Source organism: Cetorhinus maximus, chromosome 8, assembly GCF_964194155.1.
Source record: "Cetorhinus maximus chromosome 8, sCetMax3.hap1.1, whole genome shotgun sequence".
Lineage (NCBI taxonomy): Eukaryota > Metazoa > Chordata > Chondrichthyes > Lamniformes > Cetorhinidae > Cetorhinus > Cetorhinus maximus.
Genome location: NC_135886.1, coordinates 123,115,064 through 123,131,482, shown reverse-complemented (window position 1 = coordinate 123,131,482; position 16,419 = coordinate 123,115,064). Strand labels below are relative to the sequence as shown.

General features: G+C 40.6%; 1 protein-coding gene across 9 annotated transcripts in view; it reads right to left on the bottom strand.

Annotated features, from left to right (window-relative positions):
- Window positions 1–16,020, bottom strand: part of atrx (ATRX chromatin remodeler) — a 172,425-nt gene extending 156,405 nt beyond the window's left edge. For 7 of the 9 annotated variants that reach the window (XM_078547540.1, XM_078547543.1, XM_078547541.1 and 4 more), the window contains exon 1: window positions 15,394–15,692. In XM_078547540.1, the coding sequence (XP_078403666.1) occupies window positions 15,394–15,413 (20 nt within the window). In that variant the 5' untranslated portion in view covers window positions 15,414–15,692. Of the gene's footprint in view, window positions 1–15,393; window positions 15,693–15,913 lie in introns of those variants that run through there. The other 2 variants (XM_078547550.1, XM_078547549.1) reach the window with 2 other exon arrangements.
- Window positions 16,021–16,419: the final 399 nt, after the last annotated feature.

Below are 16,419 nucleotides of genomic sequence, written 5' to 3'. Positions count from 1 at the left end.
CAAATTGCACCATAGCAGCTGAGACAATCACAACATTCTAGAAGAAAAGGTCAGACCCTTCCAGGATCCGAATCTGGATTCGCATTTTCACCAAAATCAGTTCTTCTTTGAGCCATATCCTGTGTACCAATTTTTGTTGAAATCCGTCCATTAGGTTTTGATATATTGTTTACAAAGGCAAAAACATTCCTTCCACCACTGAAGGTGGGAACAGCTAATTAGGAAAGCATATAGTATGTAATACTTGTTACAACCAAAGCTGATGTTATTTGCTGAGCAAGCCAAATCCCAGAGGGAAACTTGTCTTACTGATCATAATCTTTGTTTTATATTTTGAAAATGAGGGAAATCACTACTGGTCCCAGAAGCATAGAGCCCCAATAACACTTCTAGGATTTTAAAATTTAAAAAATTAACAAGTAGTTAAAAAAAACTTAAGCTCAAAAGATTAAAGTTACACAGTTAAAACAGTTTTACAAAACATCTCAAAAAACCCACTTGGTCAGGACACACAAGTGAACTACTTGGCAACAGCTCCCTTACAGATTTCTAACCATAAGTGCCTCTCCACTTGTCCAGCTGGATGGGACTGCACTTGTCTGGATCTATTCCCTCTATTTTTCATTTACATACTTCCCTTAGTGTCATCGCCAGGAAAACCGTCAGTTTTCACTTGCACTGATGACATCCAGCTCTCCCTTATCTCGGCCTCTCTTGATTCTTCCATTGTCATTAAACCACTTTTCTGGCATCCATTATTGGATGAGCAGAACTTTCCTCCAACTAAATACTGAGAAGACAGAAACCATTGTCCTTAATTCCCATCACAAACTCCATTCCCTAACCTCAGACTCCACCCCTCTCCTCATCAATTTTCTGAGGCTAAACCAGACTGTTCGCATCCTTGGTGTCATATCTGATCCAGAGATGAGCTCCCAACAACAAATCCATACCATCGTTTAGGGCTGCCTACCCTCACCTTCACATCATTCCTGAAGTGTGGTGCCCAGAACTGGACACAATACATCAGTTAATTCTAAACCAATGCTTTATAAAGGTTTACCATAACTTTAGTACTCTATACCTTTGAGAAAGCCCAGGATGCCTTTTTAATTGCTTTCTCAATCAGCCCTGCCACCAATTTATGTACATATACCCCAAGTCCTTCTGCTCCAGCACCTCCATTTTATATTGCCTTTCCTTGTTCTTGCTACCAAAATATGTGTCACATCAAATTTCTCTGCATTAAATTTCATTTGCCATGTGTCTGCCCATTCCACCAGCCTACACCCTCCTGAAATCAATCACTATCCTCTTCACAGTTCACAACACTTACATGCTTTATTGTGTCCTGCAAACCCAGGTCAAGGTCATTAATATAGATCATGAAAAGCAGTGGGTCTAATATCAACCTGTAGAGAACTAAAAAAACTACTACCCTCCTCCAGTCCAACAAACAACCGTTCGCCACTACTGCTTCCTGTCACTCAGCCAACTTTGTACCTATGCTGTCACTTTGCTGTTTCAACTTTGCTGACGAGCCTGTTTGTGACACTTTTATCAAATGCCTTTTGAAAGTCACCATTCACCACATCAACCCTCATCTCAAAAAACTCAAGTTAGCATACGATTTAGTAATTGCTCAGCTTATCTTTACACCCTTTTCTGAACAAGGGTGCAACATTTGTAATTCTCCAGTCCTCTGGCACCATCCCTGTAAAGGGGATTTTGAAAGTTTATCATCAGTGCTTCCACAATTTCTACTCTTACTTCCTTCAGTATCCTTGGATGCATCAGATCCAGTCCTGGTGACTTATCAACTTTCAAGTACAGCCAAAGTTTCTAATGCCCACTCTATCAATTTTTAGCATATCCAGTGTTAACTTCTTCCCCTTTCACTACATCTTTAGCAGCATCTTCCTTGGTAAAGATAGGTCCAAAGTGCTCATTCAGTACTTCAGCCAAGCCCTCTGCCTCCATGAGTAAATTCCCTTTTTGGTTCCTTATTCTGGCACTGGGTTAGCAATCTGGGTACCTTCCCTCAGACAGCATTTACTTGCATTTGTTGGGCAGGACAAGTTTCTGTAGTTACTCCTTCCCTACACATCAACTAGATTTCCCTTCCCTGCTAACTGTCAAAGTTTCACACTCTTCTTCCTGCACCTGAATCTCTGTGTGGTGTGGCTGTGTTCTGGAGTAAGCTATCCATATAGTCTTCACCCTCCCTTCCATATTGCAATGTTTCTAACTCACACTCCATCGCAATGACTCCAAGCCAACACTTGTATTATTAAGAGCTCAGAAAGACAATGGAAATTTAAAGCGAGAAGGAGACAGTTCAAGCTAACCTATGATAGCTCCCTTTAAGATCTTGATTGAATTAGAGAGAAACACTTTCTAAAAACAGCCACAGAATTTTTTTTTGTTAAATTAAAAGGATGGGTTTAAGCAGCAAGCTCTTAAAACACAAATTTAAGAGTTGGTTACAATATAAAACATATATACACATAAAACAATAAGCACCAAGAACTGAATACTCAGCAAATTATGTACTGCTACAGGAACTAGACAGTTATAACAAGAAAACACATCAAATAATTAACAGCAATGCAGAATAGGAAATGAAAATCTCTTACGCTGAGCACTAACAGCATAACAGAAAATAGTCAAGAGGCCAAGAACGTTGAGCAAAAATAATTCTTAAATTAGGATTCCAAGAATCTGTACCTAACATTAAGCAGAAAAGGAGATTTTGCTTTGAAACTGCTGCAGAGGACCATAGTTTTTCCCCCAAAACTACAAATCCAATTGCATCAAATAATTAGATTTTGCAAATAGTGCTTTTTTAAAATTATAACTGTACATTGGAACTGTTAAAAGACAAAAACATGCTTTCTCCCAACTGAAGCATTATTCTTAATGTAAATAAAATGCAGATGGTTTTACTACATTATACCAAAATAATGTCTGAGTAACAAAAAGGAATGTCTGATTTTATGCCAAAAACATACAATTGAATACACTAGCCAGGAATCCAACAACAGCTAATTTAATTGTCAACTGGTGCATCTGTTAGAAGCACAGAACCCATTAATTCCAAAAGCATAATACAGAGCAGCCAAAGTCCATGAAGTAAAATGTACTGGTAGTGGGTAATAGCATTTTGAGAAAATTTTAATTAATTTACTACAGGCAATTCTTTCCCCAAGGGAGTTTGTTCACATATTGGTCAAGATTCTGTAGCAGTGAAGGATCAATGTTCACCATTCAATTCACTGGCAAATGCCCACACAGTGGGGGCTTTCGGGCAGCACTTTGAAGATCATTTCCAGCAGACCGCCCTCCATAGGGAATTCATGCTGTGTATGAGCACAGTAAGCAAGTGTGATTTGTGAACCAGATTGAAAAATCCTCAATGAAACATGCAGAGTCTAAAACAGAAAGTATGAGTATAAAGTATGTATAGATTTAATTCAATGTCAAATCAAATGTGCAGAAAGTAAAGTAAACTGAGAAAAAAGATTCAGAGATAAGAAAAAATGTATTTTTAAAAAATCTCTAGCAATAATTAAATTATGAAGGAATGAGACTCCAAACTTGTAAAATTAATTTTTCAGTATCAGAAGTTGGCAGTAAGATTTAGCATGCCGTGAATGCAGCAGCACTACATTTTTCTGTCTTTAACAGGCAAATACACTCTTATATGGATTTTAGTGCTGAGCCTATTGCCATGGTGCTGTTACACCACAGCCTGTGGAGGAGCAGGGCAACTCAAACATAAACTTCCTGATTTTGGAGTTTAACTACACATGTGTGGATACAATGGTAAGCACTAATGGCCTTACTATTGTTCTTAATGTAAAATCCAGGTCAGTGCTTTGTATATTGATTTGAATTATGAAAGACACCCAGTATACAATGATTGATTTCTCCCACTCCACTGCTGATGGCGAGTTGGAAGACAGGAAAGGCAGGGGAGGGATAAGAATTGACCGGTGAGAGTAGTATACAAATCCAAGGAGTTACTGAGGTAGGTAAGGGAACAGTTTTGGGACTGTTAGGGAAGGAAGGGACATGATAAGTTGAGGTCCGCTAATGTTTTATTTGGTGTTTGTCAAGGCAAATCACAGAATACAATCTGCATCTTAAGTGTGTGTTGTGTATGCACCCTGTTTGTATACACTTTCGCTTGTCATTTTGCCCTCTATTGCTCTTACCTGCCATTGATTGATAGTTGGCGGAGGGATTGGCTACAGCTGTATGAGAATTACTGACGGTGACATGTGGGAACTTGTGGGAAGTCAAGGTGGTAAACAAAAAATAAACAAAGCGGAATGGCATTGCATGCTCCAATTCACCTGCACTGTTTCATAGCCTTGCTCCTATTTCGTGCCTTCTCCTTCTCACCCTTGCTCTTAATGCAAGTTTTATCACTACTGTTCTGCATCACTTTATATCTGTGCTCCTTTCCCTTCGCATTTCCTCACCATCATCATCTTACCACACATTTGCCCACCTTTCCTTTTAGCCAGATGCCTACACTTTTGATCCACTTCCAACTTATGTCTCCAGCTCACGACCAAACCGCTTACATTCTTGTTCACTCCAAACTTCATCTCTCACAGCAACTTCTGCTTTACCCTTCATACCTTTTCCCGTGTCCCTCACCCCAATATCCTCAGTCACCTGCACCCTTCTCTAAGTGCCTTCCAATTTCATCCTTTACCACTTCCTCATCCAGTTTCATTGCATTGGCTTGGATTTGTATTCTACTCTCACCGGTCATCTTTCCTCCCATCAATCCCCACTCACCCCACTTCCCTATCTTCTTCCCGTGTAATCTTCCATTGCAACCTACCTCGATTTGCATTTCGGTCACATCCCAAATCCCTAACCCCTCATTCATTTACTACCAAATTCCCCCACCTGGTGCTACTCCAGTCCTTTCTTCCCCCTTTTCCCAATCAGAGCTTTGAGCCAGCAAGATAACAGATAAAGCTTGGGGCAACAATAGATTGGAGCACATTACAGTCAGTGAGCACACCAAGACCAGCAAGCATCAGGCAGGAGATCCCCAACGTAATTCTAAATTACCATGATACATTTTGATGGTTTGGTACTATGGAAGAAACAGAGAAGACAACAGGCAGGCTGCATTGAAACAACAGGCAGTAGACCTCATGGGATCATAGTAAGTGGACAATCAATGGTGCACCAGAATCATGGGTCAAAGATTGAGGAAAAATAATTTAAAAACAAAAAATGTAGCCATGGCTCTGCAACTTGCACTAATTCATACTGCAGCACAAACTAGTGGCAGCAGGCTTGCTGTAGCCAGTTAACGTAGCCAAATTCAACTGCATGCATCTACATTACAACAACTGTAATAGTAGGTGCATATGCAAGACTTTTGTTACATATGCAAGCAAAGTAAATGCATTGATTCCTGATTTTCTTCTACAATAGATTATTGGTAGCAATGTGTTAAATAATCATGATTGCTAACTACTTACTCACATTCAGCACCACAAAACATTTTTGCACTGTGTCAACATGTGATTGAACTTCATGTGAAGTTGTGTTCTCAGAATTTACAATCTTCCCAAAGCATATAAGACAGGTAAAACATCTTAGAACAGATGTGTGCACCTTCAAATCATTGGCTAAAGGATTGTAGAAACTTGGAAGTAATTCATCCATATAGTCTGAATAAATGATGCACTGAGCCACTAACTAAGCCTTTAATAAGAAAATGTTTTAAAATTCAATGGGTTACAATATTAAGTTTTGAAGTGTTACTGCAGGGGGTAAAGTGACACACTAAATCTAAGGTGGACTTAAATCTTTCACAAATTATTCAGAAAAACACAAACAATAGGGCCATTAAATTATGTAATACCGAAACAGTACAGATAGCACACACTAGCAAAAGGCAACAAGCAAAAAGAGAAGTGAACGGAAAGAGCTTACATTTTCTGGCATCTCTAGACGTCACTTACAACTTCAAAGCCAATTAGTTTTGTAGGCAAACTAATGTGTACATAACAAGATCTTCCAAGTACGTCAGATGAATGCTAGTCAACACAGGAGAACTTCCCGTTCTTTGTAAAGTGCTATGCGATCTTCTGCATTTGCCTGAAGAAGCAGACAGTTCCTCAATTTAACACTGTATCCAAAAGGGAGCTACAACAATTCAGCACTTCCTCAGTATTGCACTGGAGTGCCTAGACCACACCAAGTCCAAGAGCACATCTTGAACCTTCAAACTCAAAAGGGAGAATATTGCCACTCAGCCAAGCATTCTGCTCAGTAGTAGCATTCTTGCTTAGCAACAATACTAAAGCAAAGTGATAGAGATACAAAAGCAAGAACAAGTTTTAAAATTGTTTTGACGGATCAACTAGTTAAGGCAACAAAGAACCACTCCCTCACTCTGTGCTAAATTAACTGATCTCAAAAATGCAATGGGAGGGGCATTATAGTTGCTTCTTTCATAGGAGGTGGGCATCGCTGCCAAGGCCAGCATTTGTTGCCCATCCCTGCTTGCCCTTGAACTGAGTAGCTTCCTAGGCCATTTCAGAGAGCAGTTAAGAGGGTCTGGAGTCACAGGTAGGCCTGACCGTGTAAAATGGGTTATGACAATTGACAAACAGTTTCATGGTGACTATTACTAATTATTTTATTAATTGAAATTAAATTCCAACCAGCTGCCACGGTAGAATTTGAACCCATGTTCCCAGAGTATGAGTCTGGGCCTCTGGATTACTAGTACAGCAACAATACCACTACACCACCATCTCCCCTTGGATGCAGGGTTCCCAGTATGAAAGGGACAAGCTTAATCTTACTTGTAATGCTGAAGGGCCTACATAAATTCACTTCCTAGACTCATGAAAATAAGCCTCTAAATAATATGGAAAGGCAACAAACATTTATAGAAGTGTAGCCTTGCAATAAATCAACAGCTTCACGGGAGGATTGGAGGAGACAAATTATATTTCCATACTTTACTCCTGCATTCCAAGGCCAGAATTGTTTCATTTGAAATATAATGAAGGTAAATATAATTGTGCTGTTGTAGGACTCAACTTCACACACTGGGTGGTGCTATGCAACATCAGTTTTTGTTTTGCACAAAATACCACCCCGTGGGTGAAATGCGTTCTGCAGGAGATATTCCTGTTAAAACAATGGAAGACCTTACTCAACTCCAGTGAAATTACTATCGGAACTGTTAGCTTTCACTACATAGAATCAGAACGATACAAAGTGGACCATTTGGCCTGTAATGGCTCTTTGCTTATGCTGTTCAGGAATATTGTTCTTCAAACTAGATTTGGTTTCTGGTCACATTAACAGTCTTTCATTGGTTATTAATTATTTCAACTTTTATTCCTCCAGAAAGCCAGACTTCATGATCAAGTATCTGCTCAACTCAAACTTTGCTAAATGCAGCGGATGCCCAAATTATTTATCATCTTATTGCTCAATAAGGGGGGTCACAGAAGTATTTATAGAAACTTATATGTGCAATTATATATAAGCAGGTCCTACCCTTACCCAACAAAATGATGGATACTATGTTTTACTTTCCCAAACCAATACATAATGTATTTGTTACAATTTAGCTTGGAAAAAAAGACCAAATGACAGCTAAGCCCCTCATATAACTAGTCCAGGGAACAACAATGAGCTTAATGTCTCAGTGGTAGAAAAGGTATATAACATCTTCACTAAAAGTTCAGATAACTAAACATATGAAGACAATTTAATAGTCACTTGGAACAAGAACTTTGTTGAATTATTTGAAGGGCCAACAAAAAAATGAGTAACATGAGGCAATGCAGTGCACGTGGCACACAGACTTTCAGAAAATATTTGATAAGGTGCCACAATAGTCAGGGGATGCAGAGTCAGGGGCCTTGTAGCAGCATGGATTGATAGATGGCTACAAAACAAAAAATAATAGGAGTAAATGGAAGCCTTTTGGACTGACAGAAAGTAATGTGGTGCCCTGAAGGTATCTGCGCTGTTAATTGTATAGATGATTGAGCCTCAAATTAGAAGTATGGTTTAGAAATTTGCAGATACCAAATTGAGCAGAATAGTTAATAATGTGCAAGGCTTCACCAAAATACAGGAAGACAACAGGCTTAGAGTGCGTTGATAAATGGCAAATTAAACTAGTGAGAGGTGATTCAATTTAGCAGGCCATAAGTGTGCAAAGTACAGTATTTATTTAACTTTTGGATTCTATTCCTTTAAATTCCATATATTTAACATTATTTTATCAGTTAGACTTGTACTGGAATGCTATGTGCAGTTCTAGTCTTTACACTACAAAGCACATCAAAGTACTGGAGAAAGTACAGAAAGGATTTAAGGAACATAGGAACAGGAGTAGGCCATTCAGTCCATCAAGCCTGCTCAGCCATTCAATTAGATCATGGTCGATCATCTACCACAACACCATTTTCCCATACTATCTCCATATCCCTTGATGTCATTAGTCTCTAGAAATCTATCAATATCTGTTTTGAACATGCTCAATGATATGAGCTTCCACAGCCCTGAGGGTAGAGAATTCCAAAGATTTACCACCCTCTGAAGAAATTCCCCCTCATCTCAGTCTTAAATGGCCTGCCCCTTATCCTGAGATTATGTCCCCTGGTTAGCAACCCACCAACCAGGGGAAACATCTTATCTACATCCACCCTGTCACAACCTGTAAGAATTCTGTAAGTTTTAATGGAGTCACCCTTCATTCTTTGAAACTCTAGGGAATACAGGCCCAGGCTCTCCAATCTCTCCTCATAAAACAATCCCACCATCCCACGGATTAATCTGATGAAAGCATAAAAGTAAAATACTGTGGATGCTGCAAAATCTGAAAGAAAAACAAAATACTGGAAAAACTCAGCAGGTCTGACAGCATCTGTGGAGAGAAAAACAGAGTTAATGTTTCGAGTCTGTTTGACCCTTCTTCAGATCGAAGAAGGATCATCAGACTCAAAACATTAACCCCAATAATCTGGTGAACCTCTGTGTACCAGAATGTTGCCTGGGCTGGAGCATTTCAGCTATGAAGAGAGACTGGATAAGCTAGGGTTGTTTTGCTTAGAGCAGAGAAGGCTGAGGGGGGACCTGATAAAGGTATATAAAATTATGAGGGGCATAGATAGGGAGAAACTTTTCCCCTTAGCGGAGCTGTCAGTAGCCAGGGGACATAGATTTAAGGTAAGGGGCAAAAGGTTTAGAGGGGATTTGAGGAAAAGTTTTTTCACCTTCCCAGAGGGTGGCTGGGATCTGGAGCACACTGCCTGAGGGGACGGTAGAGGCAGGAACCCTCACAACATTTAAGAAGTATTTAGATGAGCACTTGAAACACCATAGTATACATGGCTACAGGCCAAGTGCTGGAAATTGAATTAGAATAGATAGGTGCTTGATGGCTGACAGTGACATGATGGGCCAAAAGGCCTGTTTCTGTGCTGTATAACTCTGACTCTATTATATTCCTTCTTAGACAAGGGGGCCAAAACTGTACACAATACTCCACATGCGGTCTCACCAAGGCTCTATACAACTGCAGCAAGACATCTTTGCTCCTGTACTCAAATCCCCTTGCAATGAAGGCCAACATACCATTTGCCTTCCTAATTATTTGCTGCACCTGCATGCTAACTTTTAGTGACTCATGAACAAAGAAACCTAGGTCCCAACCTCTCACCATTTTAAGAAATATTCTGCCTGTTTTTCAACCAAAGATTGCCAAAATTAAAAGTGCAACTATCATGAAAGGTGGAGCAGCTGTGAATCGAATAGAAGACGTAATAGAGGTTTTCAAAATTATTAAGGGGTCCAATAGAGTGGGTGTGGAGAAACCATGTCCACTTCTTGTTGAGTCCAAAAAATGGGCATAAATAGGTGATAGGTCAAATAAGAAATTTCTTTACACGGAGCATGTTACATATTCATGCCTTTCTTCACAATAGTTGAAACAGATAGCATTGACATGAGGATATATTGATACATACATGAGTTAAAGGGAATAGAGGGGCAGGGGAATTCCAGGGAAAAGAAGTAATTAGAATGGAAGGAATCTCATATCCTAGAAATTTTCAGCCAAGGAGGCAGCCATTTGACCCAATGTATTTGTGCTGGCCGAAAAACAGGTATCCAGCTTAATCCCACTTCTGGCCTATTGCCTTGCATATTACAACACTTCATGAGGTTAGAATTTTTTTTTTTTTTAAAATAGAGAGGAGGATTTCTGTCTCTACCTTTCAGGTAGTGAGTTGCTCTAGCTCCTTTTAATCAATCTGCCAATTACTTCAAACCTATGCCCCCTGGTTACTGACCTCTCTGCTGAGAAATACATCCTTCCTACTCATTCTATCTCCATTGTTCCTAATTTCATACTCGATTAAATTCAATACCTCAATTAAATCTCTCCTCCTCAGTTCCAAAGAAAATAGTCCCTGCCTATCTAATCTTTTCTCATAGCTAAAATTCTCCAGCCCTGGCAACATCCTCATAAATGTTCTTTGAGTTTTTTTTTGATGAGGTAAGAGGATTGATATGGGAAATATGGTGTATATGGACTTCCAAAAGGCTTTTGATAAAGTGCCACATAATAGGCTTGCCAGCAAAGTTGAAGTGCACAAGATAAAAGGGGCAGTGGCAGAACAGATACGAAATTCGCTGAGTGATATGAAACAGTAGTGGTGAACAGTTGTTTCTCAGACTGGAGGAAGCTATATAGTGCTGCTCCGTAAGAGTCAGTACCAGGTCCACTGTTTTTCTTGATATATATTGACTTCGACTTGGGTATATAGGGCACAATCTCAAAATTTGCAGATGACACAAGACATGGAGGTATTGTGAACTGCAAGGAGGATAGTGATAGATTTCAAGAGGACATAAGACAAACTGGTGGAATAAATAGACAAATTTTACTTTATTAACTGAATTTAAAATCCCTAATAGCTTTGCACGGATTTGAACTCAATGTCTCTAGTTTATTTGTCCAGCTACAATGTGACGAAACCAATATGCCTTCATAACCACCTTAGCTTGTCCTGTTAATTTCAGGGTTTTGTGGACATGCACTCCAATGGACAAGTGGACATGCACTACACTTCAACACCCTTGCATTTAATGTATATTCCTTTGCATTGTTTGCCCCCCCCTCCAAATTCATAACCTCACTTCTCTGTATTGAATTCCATTTGTCACTTTTCTGCCCACCTGGCCAGTCCATTCATATTTTCTTGTAATTTACAGCTTTCTTGCTATCAACCACAGACAATTTTGTTAACTTAACTATGCCCCCTACAATTAAATCTAAATAATTTATACCACAAAAAGCAAGGGACCTGGTATTTAGCCCTGTGGAACCCTACTGGACACAGCCGCTCAGTCACATTAACATCTGCCAACCATTACCATTTGCTTCCTGCCACCAGCTAAAATTTGGTTCCAACTTTCTTTCCTTGGATCCCATCTGCTTTTTCTTTTTGACCAGTCTGTCATGTGGGACTTTGTCAAGACCCATGTTAAAATCCCCGTAGACTATCAAGGAGATGCCAACCAACCTCCTTGTTACCTCAAACAATTCAATCAAGCTGGTCACACACGACCTTCCCTTAGCTCCATGGTGACTGTCCTCGATTAGTCCATGCCTTACTAAATTAAAATGAATACCATCTTCAATTTTTTTCCAATCATTTGCCCACCAACAAGGTTCAGCTGACTGGCCTGTAATTACCCTGGTCCATCCTTTCCTTCCTTATTAAACAATGGCACATCATCAGCAATTCTCCAGCATCATGCTTGCAACCAGAGAGGATTGGAAAATGATGAGCAGAGCCTTCCTATATCATGCCTTGCCCTCTCAGCAGCCCAAGATACATTTCATTCAGACCTGGCCATTTACCCACTCTCAAGTATGATAAACCGCTTAATATTTCCTCTCACTACATTTATCTTACTCAATATTCCACATTACTTCTCCTTAACCGCAATGTCTGCATCGTCCCATATTTTGTGAAGACAGATGAAAAATAGCATTTCCACTTCTGCCACCACACACAGACTACCTTTTTGGTCTGTAACAGGCTAAGTTAGTTATCCTCTTTCATTTTATGTATTTAAGACATCTTTGGTTTTTTTTTCATTTTACTTGCTCATGTGGAGCAGAGATCAGTTGGGTTGATTAGCCTGTTTGTGTTGCAGTTCTCATGAAATTCTACATAATAATGGAAACATAAAAAGGGACAGAATGCCCCATTTCAAAATAACTTAAATTTGAACATCCTGGGCCAATTTTCTCCAACCTTGTATGAAGACTATTTGTTTTTGACTTGCTACGTGCAATGCCATAAGCGATCTACTCAATATTAAAAATCTTACAGGTACACTCATTTCCTGTCAACTACTAATAAAAATGCAGACATATGAATTTAGAAGGGAAATTTCCAACATAAACCCATCACCATATAATTATACCCTGCTGTCAGTGGAGGCGCTGCATCAGGAGAATGCAATTACAATATGCGGTTTACAGAGGCAGTTTCTACTATAAATGTGGACATAGGATTTTATAATGAAAATACTGTCATAAAATGGGGACAGTAATTTTTAAAAATTAATTCTTGGGATTAGCACAAGACTGACAAGACAAACGTGCATTGCCCATTTCTACTTGCCCTGAGAACATGATCACAGAAAATTTCCGACACAGAAGGACACCATCTAGCCCATTGTGTTCGTGGTGGTTGATGTAGCACTAGCCAGCCTAATCCCACCTTCCTGCACTAGGCCCTTAGCCCTGCACATCATGGTTCAAGTAGACATTCAAATACTACTTAAACATGGTTTTTGCCTCTACCACCCTCTCAGACAGTGTTTTCCAGGTCCTTAATACCTTCTGGGTGAAAAAATATTGTTTCCTCATCTCCCCTCTAATTCTTCTACCAATTAATTTAAAACTGTGCCCCCTGGTTTCTGACCCCTCTAAGGTGAACAGGCTGTCACTATTTATTCTATCTAGGTCCTTCAATTTTGTGGATCCCAATAAAGTTCAAGGAAAATAATCCCAACCTATTCGACCTTTCCTCAAAATTTTCCAGTCCTGCAAACATCCTTGTAAATCTCCTCTGCACGCTCTCCAACGCAATCACATCTTCTCTGTAATATGCTGACCAGAACTATATGCAGTACTCAAATAGTGGTCTAACTAGCATTGTATACAGTTGTAGCATAACCTCTCTGCTCTTGTATTCCATGCCTCCATTGATAAAAGGAAAGTATGCCCAATGCCTCTCAACCATCTGATCAACCTTTCCTAGTACCTTTAAGGATCTGTGGACTTACATGACAAGGTCCCTCTGTTCCTCCCCACAACATTGCCCCATTAACTGCATTCTCTTACCTTGTTGCACACCCCAAAATGCATTACCTCAAGCTTCACTGGATTGAATTCCATTTTCCACTTTTCTACCCAACTGACCAGGCCATCTATATCTTCCTGCAGTCTAAAGCTTTCCTCCTCACTTAACCACACAGCCAATTTTGGTCTCATCTGCAAACTTCTTTAGCATACCCCCTATATTTGCATTTAAACCATTAAACTGCAAAAAGCAAGGAACATAGTACTGAACCCTACAGAACTCCATTGGTAATAGCCTTCCAATTGCAAAAACCCCCTTCAACCATTACCCTTTGTTTCCTGCCACTAAACCAATCTTGGATCCAATTTGCCACCCTCCCTCAGATCCCAAGGGATTTTCTTTTTTTGCCCAGCCAGCTATATGGGACCTTCTCAAAAGCTTTGTTAAAATCCAATGTAGACCACACCACACTGTCCTCATCAACCCTAGTTGTCATTACTTTGTTTAAATCTTTTTTAAAAAGTCAAGCATGAACTTCCCTTAAATTCAGCCTGATGACCTTCTTTGATTAACCTATGCCTTCTTAAAATGTTAGTTGCATGGTAGTACAAAACTTGAATACTGCTGAAAAGAGACATTCTGTAGAAGCTTTTCGTCTTGCACTCATCAGGACAGATTTGTAAGAACACCAAATCTCAAAGAGAACAACAATATATACTGCACGAGAAGAGGGTGCTGATTGGTTGGCAAGTGGACTCTGATGGTAAAAGCTTTGCCATAGAGAATGCACCATGGAACAGTTAACTGCCAAGCTTGTTTAAATTCAAACTATACAGGTTGACTCGTCTTTTTTCAGCAGCACTCAAGTTTATACTGTTCCTTAGAATTGATTCCATCACTTGCCCATAACTGTAGTTGTTAAGGGGCCCATAATTACTCATTATCCCTTCCTCCCTTTTTAAACATCTGTACATTAGCGGTCCCCTCAAATATGGTGGTCAGAGTCTCTGCAGTTTCCTCCCTTGCTTTAGAGGTAAGGCATGATAATCAGGGCACTTATTCATCAAATCTTATTAAAATAATCCACAGCAGCCTTGTCTCATAAGACTAGGGTTAAAATATTTACATTTAATTAACCCTGCACCTAGAAGAACATTTAAATAGTAAATTTAAATGTCAATTAAAGTTATACCCCAATCTGCTTTATTTGCCTAAAGTGAAGGCTACTCCTTGTTTGTTTTACAATTACGTGCAGCTACAAGTTCAACGCAAATGTAACTTTATATGTGCTTTTTTAAAAAAAAAATAAATCAGAAAAGGGTTAACCAAACGCCAACGTTTCACGGGTCTAACACCCACCTGGCAAAGCCAGATTAGGATTCAAAATGGAGAATCCGAAAAACTGTCCACTGAAAGTGACGTTTGGCCTTCGCATCACTACCTCTCTCCACTCACAGCAACTCTGCTCCACACCGATGAGGGAACAAGTGTCTCCCAAACACCACATCCGCTGCACACACACACACACACATATATATATATATATATATATATAAACACATACACGCGCATGCAAGTGTGTTTATGGTGCGAAACTTTAAAAGATCGCCGCCTTTGAAAAGAAACCTAACCTGTAATTGGGGGGATTTCCCTTTGGGAGAATGAGTTTCCCTAAATGTGACCCCTCAGTTTGCAGCTGGATAGATAGCTGGGGGGCGGGGGGGGTTGAACGTGCACCGGAGGCAGCAAGGCCGCCATTTTTTAAAATACGGCCTTTACTGAAACCCGCTAAACGTAATCAGAGGAAGGAGGGGAGGGGAGGGGAATAGAGTCAAGAGCCTCGGTGATATGGCGGCGTCATTTACAATAACCTCCCGGCCTACTAAATTCAGGACGTGCGGATTAGAGCGCAACAAAATTTTGGGGGGAGGGGGGGGGCGGCACTTGAGCCGCTTCTTCCCTCTGCGCGGTGCCAGGGGTTTCTCCGCCCGGAAAGTACCTGCGCGGCTCTGCTGTCATCTCTCCCGCGGCTCCTGTGGAAGGTGCGGATTTGCTCCTCTCATCGGCGGCGGCGGCGGCGGCTCCTCTTCCTCGCTTCCCCCTCCCACTCCCAGCCCCGCCACTTCACTCTTTACCCTCGGGCCTGTTTCCCCCCCACCCCGCCCCCTCTCTCTCTCGCTCGCTCCTCCCGGCTGTTTGTCCGCCTACACCCCGAGCAGACAATACCGCGCCATCGCTCTCTCTCTCTCTCTCTCCCCGCCCGCTTCACCGACGCACAATCCTGCTCCGCCCACTCTCCCCCCCTCCTCTTCCTTCCCCTTTTCAATTGGTCCTGCCGCCTCCAGTATCCTCTCCACCCATTGGTCAGTACAAAGGGCACGTGGTACCCGCAGCGCTTGGCCTACCCATTTCACATGAAAAACATCTTTTTTTAAGATCATGATGGGAACCTGATGACAACCCCAACCTTTCTCCCATTGGAAACATGTTTTTTGAGGGAGGAAAAGTATCCCACTCACCATCTCGCCGGCCATACTAAAGTTTTAGATGAACCATCCTCCCGCCTCGAGTTATCACCATTGCTGGGAAGAAAAGAAGGTTGTTCCTATGGTGACGAAGGCTGTCAGCAAGAAAGGTCATGTGATGTTCCCTCTCCCCCAATAGGAATGTGGATTCAAACTAGTACGTCATGGAAAGATTGCCTCCGGCAGTAAGCCTTCAAACAATTGGCTGCTTTTGCTGCTTCCATGCGTTGATTGGCTGGTAGAGATGTTGCCTTGGTAACCATGTTGCTATGGCTATTGGGATGTTCTGTGAAGTAGCCAGCTATGGAATATTACTTAAATTAAATTTTTTTGAAAATTTAATTCAATTTAATGTACCTTAGTAGTGCCGAACTTGAATATTGCTGAAAAGAGAGACATGTTCCCGAAGATTTTCATATATTTTCATAGGTGGTATAAATTTTTCTGATCATTTGAAATTTGGCATTCTTGTGTTTGCCCTGGTGAGTGCAAGACGAAAA